Here is a 19,237-nt window from a genome sequence, read left to right as displayed (position 1 = left end):
GGAGCATTGGAAGGAAAGATCCTGCAGGTAAGTCAGCGTGGACTAAGTCATGGACAACATCTGATACTCTAGGCAAATCAGTAGTGAGCTTTATATTGAGGGTGTTTGCCATGTTGGTTAGCAGGTCTAAATAGACCTTAGAGCCTTCTAATGGTGAGAGATCGGCCGGTTTAGTTATGTCAGAAACAGGCGATGTAGGTGCTGATTCCGCAGATTGAGAAGAATCGGAGTGTTCAGAATCTTCAGGTATGTCCATGGGTGTGGTTGGATGGTCATGTGAGGGTTTGGTTGATAATGATATAACCTTACCCCTGTATAAATCGATGGTGCGGTCTCATTTGGAGTACTGTGTGCAGTTCTGGTCACCGCACCTCAAAAAGGATATTATAGCATTGGAGAAAGTCCAGAGAAGGGCAACTAGAATGATTAAAGGGCTGGAGCACTTTCCCTATGAAGAAAGGTTGAAACGCTTGGGACTCTTTAGCTTGGAGAAACGTCGACTGCGGGGCGACATGATAGAGGTTTACAAGATAATGCATGGGATGGAGAAAGTAGAGAAAGAAGTACTTTTCTCCCTTTCTCACAATACAAGAACTCGTGGGCATTCGATGAAATTGCTGAGCAGACAGGTTAAAACGGATAAAAGGAAGTACTTCTTCACCCAAAGGGTTATTAACATGTGGAATTCACTGCCACAGGAGGTGGTGGCGGCCACAAGTATAGCCACCTTCAAGAGGGGTTTAGATAAAAATATGGAGCACAGGTCCATCAGTGGCTATTAGCCACAGTGTATGTGTGTATATAAAATTTTTTGCCACTGTGTGACACAGAGTGTTGGACTTGATGGGCCGTTGGCCTGATCCAACATGGCTTCTCTTATGTTCTTATGGTAGGTTGGCCAGGTTGATCTATCTGCTGTTTAGATGGAACCAACCGAGCAGAAGTCGAAGCGCCCGGTGATAGTGGTTTCGAATCCTGGCTGTAATGTCGATGAGATGAACCTTCATGGTATCAGGGGTAGTAAACTTCCTCATGGTACTGAGGTTGGTATGTGTCTTCACGGTACCAAGGTTGGTAGACTTTTTCACAGTACCGAGGCTGGTGGAACTCGTAGGAAGGCGATCTAGAAATCCTATAGTGCTGCCAGTACCAACATGGGGACGAGGGTGACCTGGAGCGTGATGGGCTGTAATAACAATAACAACGATCCCTGCATCAGCTTGGAGACCATGGGTCAGAATAGACTTGTGTGGAAAGATCTTTGTACGTTGGTGGTGCATGTAGTGGAGATCTAGAATGATGACTATCATGGGCTTGAGTTGAAGACTCTTGATATAGCGAAGAGACGGCTAAGTTCTTGAAGATGCGAGACACTAACACTTCACAGAACAAGTGGAGTCCAAGGAGATTAGTTCGCTATCCTCAAAGTCGAAGTGATGGTTCGAGGGATTCAGCAGCAAGTATGTCTTCTGCCAGTGATTTGTGGACAGACGGGGACCGTGACTTAATGTGGATGACCTCGTCGGTTATGACATCGGTAGGAGTCGAGAGTTCCGCTGGAATATTAGGTGGCAATGATGCCGCAGTCGAGGTTGCTGCCGTCGCTGGGTGTGAGGTTGATGTGAAGGTCAACGTCATGCTATGGTCAGAAGGTCTCGAATTCGAAGACTTATGGTCAGTGTTCGCCTTGGGTTTTGACGTTATCAAATCCGATCGATGTTTAGAAGACTATTCCAGTTGGTGTTTTTTCTTGGAGTTGTCAGATTTTAGTATGTTTTCCGGACTTATGCTTACTGAGAGCCGATGCCACGGAAGCAGCTGATTGAACCACGTCCCTTTGTGGAGTTAGGAAAGGTGGCGAAGTATGAGACCCAGAATCACGGGGCATTACTGGCCGCAGAGAGGATTCCAAAAGGTGGCTTTTGAGTCTAGCAGCACGATTCTTTTTGGCCTGCTTTCCAAATTGGCTGCAATGAGCACAGGTGTCGATTCTGTGGGTCTCCCCCAAACAAAATAAGCACAAAGAGTGTGCGTCGGTAGAGGGAATTTTGGTCCCACACCGAATGCACTTTTTAAAAGTTGTTTTGGGGTCCTTCCCTTCCATACGCCGGGGGGGGGGGGAGAGGGAAGGGGTAATAGTAAGCAGAAGATAAAGTCTTTTTTTTTTTAAGGAAAAGTAATGATACCAGTCAAGTGAAGAATGAAGAAAGAAGAAATTGTCGGTGGATTTGAAGAAAAGGCAACGAGAATGAGGAGACGCAACAAGGTAGGTCTAATCCGGACAGTGGTTAAGAAGAAACTGGGTGGGTGGAGCGCCTTCCCCTCGCTCCAGGCATGTGCAGTGGATGCCTGCTCCTCAGATCAAGAGGGAATGCACACCAAAATAAACGCCTAGGCTAGCTTTGAATTCTCTGAGGTTGGGTTAGTTTCCAGGTACAGAGACCACAATGAAGATCAGCAGCACAGTCCAAGAAGAGATAAAATACAATTTTGCAGGTTTAAATGGAAAATAATTTCCAAACAAAATTAATTTGTCCTCATATACCTCACAACCCATCAGCCTGAACTGCTGCTATTTGTTTAAAAACAAAACAAACAAAAAACCCCTTTCCACATTCCTCAGAACAGCAACATATTTATCTCAGGATAAATATCAACAAGACATGACTAATACTTTTCGAAACTTTCTCAAAAGAATTTAAATCTAAAATTCTAATCTGATTGTTATGTTAGAGCAGCTTGAAGCAGTTTTCTGGTATGGAATGTTATAATGTACAACAGGCTTCTCAACAATTATTAATTCAAAACTGTCCACAGGTTTGTTTATACTTTGCCATGCCTGGGTTCTATTGCTGCAAAGAATGAACTTTGTGAGCCATTAATTGGCAGTGTAAGATCTTCCTATGTAGATGGATGTTAATATATTATAGCCTATGGCCACAACCTAGCAGTCTTGCATAGCATGAAACTGTAAAAACGACTTCTAATTGCACGACTTTAATCTACACTGAAGTAAATAAGTGGCCAAACATAAGCATTGCATTTGCATTTTTCCTAGTCATGCCTATATGAAATGTTTTGACTTGACTGTTTCCAAATGAATGGTCACATGAAGATGCCTTACAATGAACCAGACCCTTGGTCCAGAAAGGTCTTCTCAGACTAGCAGTGCCTCTCCAGTCATGTCATTTATTACGTGATATATTTAGTTGGCGATACCAGGTATTGAACCTGGAACTCTTTAGCATGCCATCTAGATGCTCTACTAGCGAGTCACAGCCACACAACATTTTAAAACATTTAATACAGCCCCACAACATTCATCTATGGTGAAATTCAGCAAGTGTTCCAGCAGGCATTCTGGGACTTTTAAGGTAGCAGAGAAAGTGTTTCAAAGCACTTAAACCCTCAGAAGTGCCAAAACGGCGGGGGGGGGGGGGCAGATATTATTTATTTATTCGACTTGTATCCCACCCGCTCAGGGTGGCTCACATTAAGAGGTCATAAGACCAATATTATAAGACAAAAGATAAAAATGCAATATAGTAATTTACATAATTTAAGTACGAAATACTAATCTGATTATTATGTTAGAGCAGCTTGATGCAGTTTTCTGGTATGGAATGTTATAATGTACAACAGAGCCAGCTTGGTGTAGTGGTTAAGTACATGGACTCTTACCTGGGAGAACGGGGTTTGATTCCCCACTCCTCCACGTGCACCAGCTGGAATGGCCTTGGGTTAGCCTTAGCTCTCATAGGAGTTGTCCTTGAAAGGGCAGCTGCTGCAAGAACTCTCTCAGCCCCACCTACCTCACAGGGTATTTGTTGGGGTGAGAGGGTAAAGGAGATTGTGACCACTCTGAGATTCAGAGTATAGGGTGGAATATAATTCTAATATCATCATCTTTTACTTCTTCTAATATTCTGTTACTCAATAGCTTGCATCACTGCGGAATCTAAATTTCTGCTTGGTAACAGAGAATGCAGAATCATCACAGAAGTGTATGTGTTTTAATAACATAATGTTTTAATTGATGATTTGTAAATTGCCTTGACCCACAAGGAAAGCAAGATGTAAATACTTTAACAAACACATAAATAAAAGAGCCCCACAAATGTCTTTGGGACTGTTTTCCACTATGCAGAATGGAACAGTTTAATAGAGTTGTTACCTGATGAGGCTTGTCTGGTCTTTGGAAGAAATCACAGTAGATATACCCCAATAACCCTTCTTGTTCATGGACAACTGCCTAAAAAAATTAAAAATATATATTAAAAATCAAAGCAAAGATCCAATAACCTACTACTATGTGATAGTGCTGCCTGTATAAAAACAAATCCAAATGTTGCATTTGTGTATGAATCCTTAACAAATACTGAATCTACATTTCTCCTAATCTCAGGAATTTTTAACAGTGTCTCTCTATTGATGGACTATTTAAATAAATGATTTTACTCATTCACAAGATAATTGAAATTTTCATTTCTGCAGCTTATCCAAATCAATGACTCATGAAGTAATTCATAAATAACAAACACCTCTTGAGCAATGTTTGACATGTTAAATCTGCTTTAAACTGATTGTCACAGTTTAGTGGGCGTAGTGCTAGTAGGAAGCAGTTATGAAAGATTAGCCAAAAATAGTTAAATCCACCTTACAAGGAGTTTTTATGAGTGACAACTTGCACTGGCACTCAGACTTTGAATGAGAAAAGGAGAAAGGAGACTCAGTGGAAAGTAGAAGAACAGGAAATAAAAAAGGAGAAGCAGCATCATGCTTCAAATGAACGACTGTTGGATATGGTCCACCTAGTTTTAAATCCGTTTTTAACCAGAGACCCATGGCTGATTATAATGCTATGGTCTCCTGTTTGCAGGTTAAAAAGAGGGAAGATAAGCAGGATTCAAGTCAAATTGATTAGATACATGGAAGCATGACTGTCCATACTCCTCAAACTGCAAGAGTCAACTTCTCCCTTCTAGTCTCCACTTCACCCTTCTAGTCATTTACCACAAGAATAATATTCTTCCCCAGAACATCTTACTTTCTTCCACTGTTACTTCATTCAAGAACTTTAAGATGCATATTTTCACCCAGACTTTTTCCATCTGATCTCCTCTCCTTTTTACTTGCTTTCCTATCTAAACCATTTCACCTTCAAGTTTAGATGGTAAACCTGGAAGTACTTGTACTTAGATGCACTTATACTTAGAGCACTAATGTGAGTGTAAACTAAACATAGCATGTGAAGGGCTGTGTGATTTAAAGGATGTGCATTGAGAATAACACAGCTATTTTATCTTTATTGCTTTTGCCTAAGGGCATCTGGACATTCAGAAGTTAGACCTCTTACCAATTTGCGGACATCCTCACACCACACTTCTCCTTTCTCAGGCTGCTCAGCATACAGGGTGATTCCTAAGAGTTTACTGAACAAGATGTTGAGACCTTCCATGCATGCTCCAAGAGAGAAAAAAGGGCAATACAGGCTGGGTTCAATATTATATCTAAAATAAGAGAAAAGTGCGTCAGACACAGCCTAGATTTCTAGCATTTTATATATTAATCAGTGATGTATCACAATCTGCATTAGGATTAGGACACTTTGATCCTGGAGCCTCTCTGCTCTTGACCACTTCTATGTTCTCCCCAGGGCTGCCTACACAGTCTTCAGTTGCTATGTTTCACTGAACAACCACAATACAGCTCCTGCTTGTTATAGAGGGGCCCCACACACTTTGTAGTTTAACTGATGATAGCCAGGGCTTGTTTTCTGGGAAAAGAGGTTCCCGAACTCTCAAGAGGGAACATGAGTGCCCCTCATTAACTTCTGAACATTTTTTGAGAATTATGTTTCCACAAAGAGGTTCCGGAACTCCATTCTGCCACATTTCCCCAGGAAAAAACCCCGATAGATATATTCATATGCCATGCTGGAGTTGCACTCTAAGCTGCCTACATCAAAGGCAGGCAACCCTGGGCACATGTGCTAAACAGCAGCATGAAGCAACTGAGACAAGCCCCTGGAGTGCTGGCAGCACTACTGAGGAGCAGCTGACCATTTACAACACTAATAACCTCCTCCCACTTCATTTTCTAGCACATCTTTCCATCCAGACCTTGCAGATTTTTTGGCACAGCCTCCCCCCACAACCAAGAAAACCTTGCCTACCCCTATGCTGCATTTGCATATTTCACACCACAGGCTCATTACAAGAGACTACATTTTAGAAAGAAAATTCTGCAAATGGCATCATGGTTAACATTACCATCGAAAGATTTTTTTTCCATAGTATGTTACATCAAAAGATGAATACATTAGGTTTTATTATGGGAAAGCAAAACAGGTACACTAATAAAGTCGATATATCAAAGCAAATACCAGTTTACTTGATCTGAAATCCTGTTTTATATTAAAAGAAAGAGCTGCAGGGGAAAATCCAACCATCTCCAACCATTGGCTCACCAATATTTTATAAGCAAAGCACAACATGATTTGCTCATTGGAGGTGGTGGTGGAAAGTGCCTCCAAGTTGCAGCCGACTTATAGTGACCCTGTAGGGTTTTCAAGGCAAGATGTCAGAGGTGCCTGCATCTCAAGTTAAGTTAGCCTTTATTGGCATAAAATATATAGATGTATATATCAGAGCAAATTGGTTTAAAACAAAAAGATAAAATGGAACAATTGCATACATATATATCAGGAAAAGCATAAACTAACTATTTCTATGAGATCCTATGACATGCCTTTAAAACAGAATAAAGAAACTTAGCCACTTTCTCAGTGACACTAGATGACACTTCATCAGGTGCCTGCATCTGTGTAGAGACCCTGGACCCCTTTGGTGTTCTGCCATCCAAAGACTAACCAGGGCCAACTCTGCTTAGCTTCCAAGATCCAATGAGAACAGGCTAGCTTGGCCCATCCAGGTCATTAGCATTCATGAAAAGCACAATTTAAACAGAAAAGACTGAGATGCTGTAAGGAGTGATAGATGTAGTATGAGAGGGTAGCCAGCTAGATTCAAATCGAGTAACAATTTAGAGACCAATGAGATTGTCAGTGGATGTGCACTCAAGTGTTTGTCTGATGAAGGGAGGTTTGACTACTACATATAAATCAGTATTTTTAAGCTCCCGTGGCTTCCCTGAGTCTAAATAACAAGTCTAAATAAAATGTAGTTCTCTAAATTTGTTTTATACTGTATGTTTGGAAAGAAGTTAAGGCTGTGTTGTGTATCATGACTGGAGAGCCAGTTCGGTGTAGTGGTTAAGTGTGCGGACTCTTTATCTGGGAGAACCGGGTTTGATTCCCCACTCTTCCACTTGCACCTGCTGACATGGTCTTGGGTCAGCCATAGCTGACCCAAGACCATGCGAGTACTAAGATCAGCACGTTCCCCAGCGAGCACTAAGATCAGGAACCCAAAACCTCCTGGTTGTCCCCAGGGCCAAAGGAAGCCCGCTTGAAAGTTACAAGAGGCTGGGCCTTCTCCGTAATGGCTCCATCTTGGTGGAACCAGCTGCCGGAAGAGGTAAGGGCCCTGCGGGACCTTACCCAATTCCGCAGGGCCTGTAAGACATCCCTCTTCCGGCTGGCCCACAACTAATCGGCACTGAGCACTGAGTACTGAGTACTGAACTTCGAATACTGAACATCAAATACTGAACTTGTAACCAATGTGTGTAGCTGTAGGACCGCCGTCTGATTTTAATGTGTATGTATATAACAAATGTTTAGATTTTTAACTGTAAATTATGTAATGTTAATTTTAATGCTTAATCTTAGATTTTATATTAGTTTTATATGTTGTAAGCCGCCCTGAGCCACCTAGTGGGAAGGGCGGGATATAAATCTTAGATAGATAGAGGAGAGAGGGCAGAGAGAGGGAGGGGAGAGGGCAGAGAGAGGGAGGGGAGAGGGCAGAGAGAGGGGAGCGGAAGGACGGAAGGACAGACAGACAGACAGCTCTGGCAGAGGTTGTCCTTGAAAGAGCAGCTGCTGTTATAGCCCTCTCCAGTCCCACCCACCTCACAGGGTGTCTGTTGTAGGGGAGGAAGGTAAAGGAGATTGTGAGCCGCTCTGAGACTCTTTGGAGTGGAGGGCAGGATATAAATCCAATATCATCTTCTTCATACTCCATTATTCAACAAAGGCCAACAGAGCAATCCTAAACAATGTTCTAAACAAACCTATGACCAGGGCTTTTTTAAAAAGAAAAAGCCCAGCAGGAACTCATTTGCATATTAGGCCACACCCCAATGCTAAGCCAGCTGGAACTGTGTTCCTCTGCGTTCCTGCTCAAAAAATGCCCTGTATTTGACCTTCTGACTTAAATTAATTCAATGAATGGACTTAGAAAAGTACAATTCTGCTTAGCAATGCAGTACTAACTTTTAAAGGGATAATTACATTTACCTAGCGACATTAAGCAGCTAGTATTTGGATCTGTAACCATTATAAATTATCCAGATTTCTTTCTGCATTATACTTAATTTTAGCCACAAGACATAACAGAAAGGAGACAGAATTGAGCTGTCAATAAAATACTAAAACATAATTTTGCTAGCCCTAATGAAACAAAGTTTGAAGGGTTTTTTAGCATTTTAATTTGTTTTAAACAACCAAAACACTGGAATACAGTAAGCCCAACAACTGATTCATTTAAAACATAGATGATTTCAAGTCAAGGGAAATCCTTTTCAATAAGCTACCCTGAAGTCAACACCTGAGTCCTAAACATGATTAATCATTTTTTTATTTCAACAATTTGTTAAACATACACAACAACTTTACAGTGACCTTTACATTTGACTAAAAATGATATTAACAAAACCAAAACGATTTGTAGTGTAGTGCTAAACAGTTACAACCTTCTAAGCCTATTGACCCTTATGGATATAGAAGGGAACAACTCTGCTTAGGATGGTACAGCCATTCAAGGCTGACTCTGAATTTGAATTCAAGTCTCCCATTTGTACTCACATCCCTCTATTCACTCAACTATATCAGCTCTTTCAACAACGCAGATTTTTTTCTTTGTTTACAATCCAAAGTAATACACACATATATAGAACGATTACTAAAATTACAGAACATAGATTTTCATGGCAGTTAATCAAAGAAAGACAGAAGGATTTAAAGCTTATTGCTAGAATTATCCCTGCTCAAAATTATGATAAATTCACATTCTTTCCTTTGTCAGTAACAGTTTCAATGGTTGGGGTTGGTGGGGGTGGGGCGGTGAAGTGAAATCCATAGGAAAATAAATTTCAAGTATTTGAGTTTCTTCAGTATTTTAAAAGTTCAAACAGTTCTCTGGCAGCCAAAACCTGATTGCCCAAGGTAAGCATCATCCACTCAACCAGATTTTTTTAAAAACTCTTATTTGCAGTTTATGTTTGTGTTCTTCCTTGTAAGTGATTCCATTGAACTCAATGGAACTAACTCCTGAACACAGGACTGCATCCTTATTTGAGAAAAAATAGAAAGATAGTGTGCAGTTTTATGGGTATGTTTCAGAAGTAAGCCCCAGTGAGTTCAACAGGGCTTCTTCCAAGTATTTGTTCATGAGAATGCAGCCTTAAATTACTAAGCAGGTTTAGAATTAGCACTACTGGCTGAGAAATAACATCACCATGTAGTTAATATAAATGTATTCTTCCCTACTCTAAAATTTAGACAAGACTGTTATTATATATACATGAATTAGACAGTTTCTTACTTGTCTGTGGTTGCAGCAGGTTCTGACATTTACTATTCTATCATCTATGGATTGCCAAAACTCTTTCCCCTAAATACTTAGTCAATTTTAACAACAAGAACTTTAAGCAAATACATTCCAAACTTCTGTAACCAACCTCAATTAAATACACACTGAAATGTCCAAGCTGCCTGCATTTGTGCTGATAAATGCATTTCACAACCAGAGCAGTTCTCTTTATAATGATATATTTCTAAGCATAAAACACAAACTATATTGCTACTGTCTGGTGGGAGATCTAAGAGGAGGGTCATTTCTTCCAATAGGAAATGTGACGAAGCCGTATAAAACATTGCCATAACTGTCAGCAAGTTAATCTAAGAGCTCCTCCTGCTGTTTAAACTTCAGAAATGGTCTCGCTTTTCTTAGGCTTGGAATCAGAGATCCTACTATACAAGCGGATGGAACTTCTGCCCATGCTGAGGGATTTGCCAGTTTCCTCCTTGCCACCTGCAGCTTCCTGTGACACCCCTCCCCTTTGAAAACTGGCTGAATTGAGTCTGGAAGACCATCATGCTTTGAGTCCCAGAAGACAGGGCAGGAGATAAATGTTTTAAATAAAGTAATTTATTTTTACTTTATAAAGTATATTTATCTTCCAATTTAGGTAATGGAAGAATATGTAAAGTATGAATCTCATTATAAAAAGGACACCATCATCTCTACCTCTCCACAATTACAATGGCAAAGTCTCTCAATCAAGGGAATTTTGCAATATCTGTCCTCAATAACTGTGAATAATAGAGCAGTAAATCTGGCAAGGGTAAAGGCTCTTTGGTTATTATTTTCCAAGGTAAATAGAAAGAAAATATTTATGAGGTGCAATAATACAAATGGATGCTCTTGAGCTGTCAGACTGACACCCAATGTCTTCAAATTTCTGCCTGAACTGTATGATCTGTGAGGCTAAAACACTCAGATTAAACTGGCCTATATTTGGGGGTGGGGGAAGGGAGATTTTTATTACTTAGCTAGGCCTCACAAATATGGTCCAGGATGCTCTTTCCAAGGAGCATAGATCTGGCAAGTCAAAAATACTGCATAGCAGATTTGTTGATACTTGAAGGAAAGCCATGTGTATTTCAGGGCTAGGATTTAGAAAATGTGGTCCAGAGTGCCCTTTTCAGGAAGTGTACGTCCTGTGGGGCAAAAAATTCCTCACACTGTATCTACTGTCCTTGGGTAAGGAACACAATGTTTCCAAGTATCCTCTATGTAGTCAATTTAAACCAAGAGCAAGGCATTATCAAGCCTAAAGGTGGCTTTAGGGAAGAGCCAGTTTGATACAGTGATTTAGAGCAGTGGACTCTAATCTGGAGAACTGGATTTGATTTCACACGCCTTCACATGCAGCCTGCTGGGTGACCTTGGGCCAGTCACAGTTCTCTCAAGAGCAGTTCTTCAATGAGCTCTCAGCCCCTCCTACCTCACAGGGTGTGTGTTGTGGGGAGAGGAAGGAGACTAAGCCATTCTGAGACTCCGAGTGAAGGATGGGGTATAAAATCCAACCTCCTCCTCCCTTGCAGCTCCATAAAATTGTTGGAACATTGCTGCTTTACACTCCATGGAGAAGGATCCAAGAATCATTGATTCTATGGTTCCTGTAGTGGTTCTTGCCCATTTAGGCCAGCCTCCCCCTCCAGTATCATCTGGATACACAACCTCAAATTTGCCATCTCAAAAGGCTTGGCATAAGCATAACTATTCTAAAAAATCATCCAAGGTGCCCTTGGCTTCAACACCTTCCCAAAGTCATGACTTGATTCCAGAGTGAGTCCTCAAAGTGGTGTCAATTCAGAGAACACCTTTTCTGTCAGACCACTCTCCTGTGTCAGCATATTTAATGCTGGAAGGTGAGCTCACTGATTTATTTATTTTATTGGATTTATATCCTGCCCTCCCCGCCGAAGCAGGCTCAGGGTGGCTTCCAAGCCATCAACAGCCTATTGTCAGGTATTCCTCTGGCTGCCCAGATCTGTCACCTTGTTTGGATCCAACAGAACACTGTCATACATCCACACCCAGTTGCACCTGTAACTCTTGTTCATCGAATGATCACCTATGCAGTCACACAACCCTCCCTCCAGCCCTGCTGTGAGCTCTGAGGAATATAACGAATACGATTAACTCTCTCCAATGATGGCAATGAGGAACTGAAGGAAGGAGTGCTCCTCCCCCTCCTGAGGATGCTGGGAAAAGTCAGGAAAGCAACCTGGGGGAGCAGCAAGGAGCACCATCCAGCATTTTTTAGTTTCAAAACCCCCCTCTGCAGCAGGCACCTTTTCACAGGTAGCAGAACAATGAATATATGTTTTGCTTAGGGAGCCAAAGCATTTTATCTTAATATTTCCTTTTTTTAGAAGTTACTCAGAGGTTCCATGATTTCCAACAAAGATATTTCCATGAACTGGATGGAAAGGAACAGCAGACCTACCTCTCAGCACGCAGGACACCACTATAGTACGGATGATCCCAAGGCATCAGTTCCTGAAAATACAAGAATTACTGAAATCAAGCAAAAAAAAATAAAATCAAAACCATGTCTTTCACCAAGGTCTGCAGAATGCATAGCTACACAACTTTGATAATAGCTTGATTTCTAAGGTTAGAAAGCTACTAACATGTTAGATAAAGGAATACCCTTGACAACTGGAAGCTTCCTCTGTGTGTGTGCGTGCATGTGTGTGTACAATACTATATGGCCCAAGCTAAAGTTTATTGTAAAGCCCAACAAATAAATCCACAACACACATATACACACACACCCAACAAACTGTTAGCAATACAGTCTGTGGTTAAAGTCTCTTGAAGAGGACAGATTTGAACAATCTCCTTTGACATGCAAACTTTGGCTTCTCTGAGCAACATTCCCTATGGCACTGTTCCAGGAAATGAGCTATTCCTTTCAAAATTGGGATAACTGTATCACTACTACAGAGCTAAGATTAAACTAAGTTTTGTTTAGCCTTTCCCAACCACTCCAGATAAGGACTGGCTAAGATTCAACAACAGTGGGGAGAGACAACCCTACATGCTCAGAGACTCTTGTAAATAAAAGAGATATATCATAGCTATATATTATTCTTTATGTAAGATTGGGGTGGGGAGAAGGGAATAAAATAGCTACGTGGCTCTTCAGGTGTGTGAGAATTGCTAATCTGACTCTCTCTAATCTAAAAAGTGAGCACTGCCACTGCCTATCCCAGGCTCTGTATGGCTCCAGATCAGGACTTCAGCTTTATCAACTGACTGTGGGGACCCTGAGAAAACTACGCAGGTGGATACAGATGCTGTGGCCCAACATGATGCTGACAGTGTCAAGCTATAATTACTTGATCTGAGCTTACAGGTTTAAATAAAAACAAAATTATACGGTCTAACACTTAACAATGCTAAGACCATCACTTGCACTACTTATTGAAACAACATTTTATCTAACTGTGTTTGAAGTTCCAAATCATGCTTCATGAGGCAAAACTATGTAAACAGCCTTGCAGCAATGCTGTGATATGAAAAACCAAAGTTTATGAACAAAGACACTGCAACCTGCCAACCTTCAGGCCAGACACATTATTTTTTTTCGAATCTGAACTCTGCCTTTTCAAGCCTGCATAAACTAATTGAAGCTAATGTTTAACATGCTCAAGAGAGCACATTACATTTTCCATCTTAGGTTTGGGCTGTTTCATAAATCACTGTGTTAAACCAATATCTTTCCTTTCAGCACTTATGTTCCCTTAGAGAAAAGAGCTTTGAAACCCAATGCTGCTGCAACATGAAGCCAAAAAAGGGAGAAAAGGTCAAATTACATCAATAGTTAAGTTTCCATTATTTAATCTATTTTCTCACATTAGAATTCAAGATGAGAAAAATAAAGGCACAATATAAACTTACTGATTTCATAGGATTTAGTTTCATTTTCATGTCATTCATCATTCTGAAATCATCTAGAGTTCTACGAAACAGTAATTTCGACATTAAGCTGCATCAAAGAGCTGTTTGATAAATACGCAATATACTTCTAAGAATCTATTACACAAGCATAAACTTGTGCAAAAGAACCCTAATAAGTGTATTGTTGTTAACACTCTTTCACTTTTAGGGAGAAAGTTACATGGGGAAATTTGGAACCATTCCTTCTTTCTGTCATGGGAAAATAATTAAGACAACTTGTAAAAATTTTTCTTGTGCTATAGAAATGTATACTATCTTCCCATGGGTTTAGAGCTACCAGAGAATCCATAGATGAAAAGGATTTCTATGTGCTATTCTTGACTTCCCCCATCCTACTGTAGTTTCAAGGACTCCCCCCAAATTATACACTTGGGCAAAAAGGAACCCCCAGGAACTCTTGGTGGTGAGTTAGCAGTCTGCACATCAGTATATGCGAGGAGGAGGTTAAATCAGTGTGTGTGAAAGTATCCTGTCTGTGGAAATTCTTCTTGAAATCCAAGCCACTGTCTCTCAAAGACATAAAATTCAGCATGATGACTAAAGGTATTTTTTTAAATCATATTATTTAAAACTTGTCTCAAAGGAAGGTTTTCCTTCTTTAATAAATTGAAAATAGACTCACCGTTTGAATAATTTATCTGAAAGCTTTACAAGAAATTGCATTACGTTCTCTAAAAAAAACAGAATGAAAAAAGAAAAGTATAGGCTCACAAGATTAACAGAACATTTAAGAAAAAAATAAAAAACAGTAACAAACATATGCTCATCTACTAAATAATGAAGCATAACTCAGAAGTTAAATTATAACTTAATAAGCCTGAATGTAATAATTATCTCTTCTGATAATTATTTTCCAAGCAAAATGGAAATACTAATCCATAATTCTGACTGTATTGACAAGAGATGAGAGGCTCTTTTTGTTGTTGTTCAGTCACACAGTCTAGTCCGACTCTTTCTGACCCCATGGACAAAGTCACGCCAGGTCCTCCTGTCTTTCACCATCCTCCGAAGTCTGCTCAAATTCGTGTTTGTTACATCAGTAACTCTATCCAGCCATCTCATATCCTCTTTTAGGCCTCATATAAACCAGAACTGATCAGAGATTGAATTTTATAAAACAAGGATTTTTTTTCTCTTGGAACTGACCCATAGTAGTTAGACTGCAATGCAGAAATAAGCTTATTAAACTAGCTGGTTTCCTGGAACTTTAAAAAAAATGGTAGTAAATTGAGAAGATCAATTTTTAATAACTAGTCATGAGCAATCATTAACAATTAACAGAGGTATGAATGATCATTACTTCAGCATAATGATTTCACTGAATCCTGTTTCCATGTACATAATTAGTATCTGGATGTAATTTACTCTAAATATTTAGACATTTATACTCTGCTTGTCTCCCCAACAGAGACTCAAAGCTGCTTATAACATCATTCTCCTCTCCTCCATTTTATCCTGTGAGGAAGGTTAAACAGAGAGAGTGAGTGGCCCCAGGGCTTTTTTTTGTAGCAGGAACCATGCCCTCTTTTGTGAGCTACTGCATAAACCAGTTTGCTCTGGGGCCATCCTTCCTGAATTAAGACAAAAATGTGTGAGATGATTGATTAGATTTATATTCCACCCTCCCCACCGAAGCAGGCTCAGGGTGGCTCACAACCAATAAATGCCAGGTGGAGGCTAAAAAACTCTGAACTAGCTCACATTAACTCAGCTTAGAGGGAACCCTGAGCAGAAACTCCATTGCATATTAGGCCATACACCTCTGATGTATCCAGTCCTCCTGGAGCTTACTAAGACCCCTGTAAGCTCTTGGAGGATTGGCTACATCAGGAGTGCGTGGCCTAATATGCAAAGGAGTTCCTGCCATAAAAAAGCCCTGGGTAGCCCAAAATCACCTAAAACACTCCCAAGGCAGAGTGGAGATTATTTATTTAATTTATATCCCGCCCTCCACACCAAAGGCAGGCTCAGGGCGGCTCACAAACCAAGGGTCGACACAAACACATTAGTGTGAGCGATACAATAAAACAACAATAAAAACATAAAACAAAAAAAATTTAAAACAATTGCATGTGCTACAATCATAATTTCAGGCAGCGATTTAAATTCTGGTGGTTAGCTATACTCAGAGGTCTCAGGATCGCCATAGCGCAGTGAAGCAGGCCATTGGTGGTGTTCTTATGGGCCAGTCCCATTGCTGCAGATGTTACCATTCATGTAAATGCCTGGTGGAAGAGTGCCATTTTGCAGGCCCTGCAGAACTGAAAGAGCTCTCGCAGAGCCCTAACCTCCACCAGCAACTAATTCCACCAGCTAGGGGCAGCAACAGAAAAGGCCCTAGCTCTTGTTGTTTGAGCTTTGCTTCTCTGATGCTGGGAACTGTCAACAGGTTTTGACACCCGGACCAAAGTACTCGCTGGGGCATGTGCAGGGAAAGGCGGTCCCTAAGGTATGCAGGAGCCTGGCCATATAGGGCTTAAAGGTAATAACCAGCACCTTGAAGCGAATCCGGTACATTATCGGTAGCCAGATTAGAACTGATGGGGGGGGGGTTAACATTCTAGCCACTACACCCCATTGGCTTTCTTAATTGTTAACAGTGCATAAAATATCATGCCAATGCAGTCAAAATAATCTACCAGAGCAAAGGTCTGTTTTTAGTGATGTGCCTCAAATCTGCAGAGCAAACATTCAGCTTCTCAGACTGCAAAGTCCCACCCTATCTTCCTTAAATGCATATAATGTTACCTGGGGTTTTGGCCATCGTGCCCTGAAGAGCCCGTTGAGCAAAGCTGTCATAGCCAACCAACTGGGCCAGAAGATTTCTGCTAGAAAGCAGTTCCTCTAAACAGTGCAACTGCTGAGCATTTGGGAACAGAAAAACCTTGTATGCTACTTCACGTACCTAATGTAAAATTCAAACAAAAAACAAAGAATAGGCATCACGATGAAACGGCATGACTATTAACACAATAACTATATCACAGAGAATCAATATAGTATCACTATGCTGTAAATAAAGAATATTTACTACTTTCTTTATTCCATTTATTCATGCCCTATTTTATCATCATTAGTTTCATCAACATATGCAATATAAACATAATTTTTACAAAAGATGGGAATGATGCAGCCTCTCAGATCAGGTGCCGAGGTCTCCACGCATACAAAGGGACACCAGAGAATGGGCACAGTGCCTCTACCACCCACCTCCAGAGCTCAGGGATAAGCGCACGTGTGGATCCCACCTGTCTTTGCCACAGCTGCACCAATTCACTGCAGTCTTGCATCAGAAAATCCAGCTCATTCACAGGAGACTCCTAGTCAGAACACTTTAACAGAGCTGGACTGCGCCTGGCAGAGATGCTATGCTAGGCAATGGTCCTACAGCCTTAGGAAGGGCTGTCAGACAGTTCCCAAGGAGGCAGATGACTAGAAGCTGGAAGGGACTGATGAGTTCAAAGACAGGCAAGGGGCTGGGAAGCTGCTGTAATGGAAAATAAAATATCATCTACCTCCAGCTCTTAGGCCTAAACTACACACAATGGCAGCACATCTATGTCATTCAACCCTGGCCCGTCCATATCATGCAGCAAGGATGAAGAACATCAATTTCAAGAGTAAAAGGGTAAGGGGCATGAGAGCCAGTATGGTGTAGCGGATAAGACTGGAGGTCTCTAATCTTGGAGAATCAGATTTGATTCTCCACTCCTCCACATGTAGCCAGTTGGATGACCTTGGGTCAGTCACAGTTCTTTCAGAGCTGTTCTTTCAAGAGCAGATGTCTGAGAGTTCAGCCCCACCTACCTCACAGGGTATCTGTTGTGGAGAGAGAAAGGGAAGGAGCTTGTAAACTGCTCTGAGACTCTGAATGAAAGATGGAGTGTAAATCCAATCTTTTCCTTCTCCTCTTCTTCTTCATAAACCCTTCCTCAGGCCTGTCACTTATTCCAATGCAGCTTGCCCCGCCCCACAACCCATGCATGGACATGGTGGGTTGAGAACTGCCATGCACACATGTCTGTTTCAGTCTTAGAAACCAGATCTCCCTCCCCTGGTTTACAGATGACTGAGGCAGAGCCAAGTTCAGGTCTAGAGCTATTAGTATGAGCCTAACTAATAACCTACTAATTAGGTATGATATAAAGGTGTCTGGTTATGCTGCCACAGCAAACTATTTTGCCCACCATAACCTGGAAAGCAGATCACAATAATCGTCTAGTATTTTCAAAACAGACAACATGATTCTACAATTATAATGCCCACACATAATATATTAGGTGTTGTAATATCCTTAAAAGTATGCATACCAGATCATCTGGACTATCTGCATTGAGATTACCGATTTGGACATAGTTGCCTTCAACTGCAAAGTTATGACGGATATGTTCCGGTAAGACATGTTTGTCAATCCTATTTGGAAGTTGTGATCCCATGAGAAATTCATTACATAAATCGAGGATTTTGACATTGAGATCTACTGCCTTCCTGCGCTGTGAACAGAAAGCACACAATGTAGATATATTTCTTCTGGATCTAAACAGTTTAAACTTCTCGACATTTGAGGGAAAGCTAGGGTGTAGTAGGAGCAATAAGTCAGTAAAGGCAATCACGGTATAGGCAATTAATATTCCCATACATAAAGCTTCTTGTGAAACTGACAGTGCCATCCTACACAGAGCTGCTGCCTTCTAAATTGAAGTCAATGGACCTATAAAGTGTAACTCTGATCAGTAGCACCGGCAGCGCTATCAAAAAGACGAAATCAGTAGAAATCGCCTTTCTGTTTCTCTTCCAGCACTTGCTCCACTGACAGAACAGTTTACATCAGAAGGGAGAGGGTGATTTCTTCTGATTTCCCTTGGTGGAGGGGTATGGGAGACTGCAGGGTGATAGGAGAAAAAGAATTGATCCATTCTATGGCATCCTTCTATTCAAAATTCATAGCACCCAGCCAACAGATGTTATCACACAACTAATAGGTGATCTCTCCCTTTTAATGGGAACAATTACCTTTTCTTCATCCAAGTGAATACCACTGTTCTCAAAATCAAACATGAAAAGTTCTGCCACTCGTCTAAAATAATAAAATACCATTAGGGGAAAAAATGTTATATTGCTGTTTTGTCCCTTTTAAAGACAGGTTACATTTTGCAGACAAACTATGCAATTGCTAATGCATTTGGAACCACTAGTCTTATTTCCACTGACTGCATAAAACATAGTGGTCTGTGTCCTACCACACCATTAAGCAAAGTCTAAAACCTTCCTTGAGTCTTAAGTGGCCATCCTCCAACTTCTGTGGCTCTTCCTCCAACAGAAGTATTATGCTTAGATTGTTAATATGCATAATGAAAAGCAGCAGTTTCATACTGCTAAGTTTGGCAGCCAGCTCGCTTTGCTCTTTGATCCTACACATATTTACTTGAAAATAAGTGACAGTCAGTTCACTGGAGCTTAAGCGTGCCAATAGATTGCACTCCTAATCTAAAGATTACTACTACTACATACACATA

At 40.8% G+C, this 19,237-nt stretch overlaps 2 protein-coding genes across 2 annotated transcripts in view; one reads left to right on the top strand and one right to left on the bottom strand.

The window, feature by feature from the left end:
- The window catches only part of TNFRSF19 (TNF receptor superfamily member 19), a 231,980-nt gene that overhangs the window by 165,728 nt on the left and 47,015 nt on the right, over window positions 1–19,237 (top strand). The window lies entirely within an intron of this gene.
- The window catches only part of MIPEP (mitochondrial intermediate peptidase), a 66,886-nt gene that overhangs the window by 38,428 nt on the left and 9,221 nt on the right, over window positions 1–19,237 (bottom strand). Inside the window, exons 5-12 of the mRNA XM_060234792.1 lie at window positions 18,735–18,798; window positions 18,032–18,214; window positions 16,470–16,626; window positions 14,344–14,392; window positions 13,662–13,722; window positions 12,202–12,254; window positions 5,357–5,510; window positions 4,175–4,252 (exon numbers count right to left, since the gene is read on the bottom strand). Of these exons, the coding sequence (XP_060090775.1) occupies window positions 4,175–4,252; window positions 5,357–5,510; window positions 12,202–12,254; window positions 13,662–13,722; window positions 14,344–14,392; window positions 16,470–16,626; window positions 18,032–18,214; window positions 18,735–18,798 (799 nt within the window). The remainder of the gene's footprint in view (window positions 1–4,174; window positions 4,253–5,356; window positions 5,511–12,201; window positions 12,255–13,661; window positions 13,723–14,343; window positions 14,393–16,469; window positions 16,627–18,031; window positions 18,215–18,734; window positions 18,799–19,237) is intronic.

The sequence above is a fragment of the Heteronotia binoei genome, chromosome 3 (assembly GCF_032191835.1).
Source record: "Heteronotia binoei isolate CCM8104 ecotype False Entrance Well chromosome 3, APGP_CSIRO_Hbin_v1, whole genome shotgun sequence".
Classification (NCBI taxonomy): domain Eukaryota; kingdom Metazoa; phylum Chordata; class Lepidosauria; order Squamata; family Gekkonidae; genus Heteronotia; species Heteronotia binoei.
This window is presented reverse-complemented; position numbering and strand designations above follow the sequence as displayed.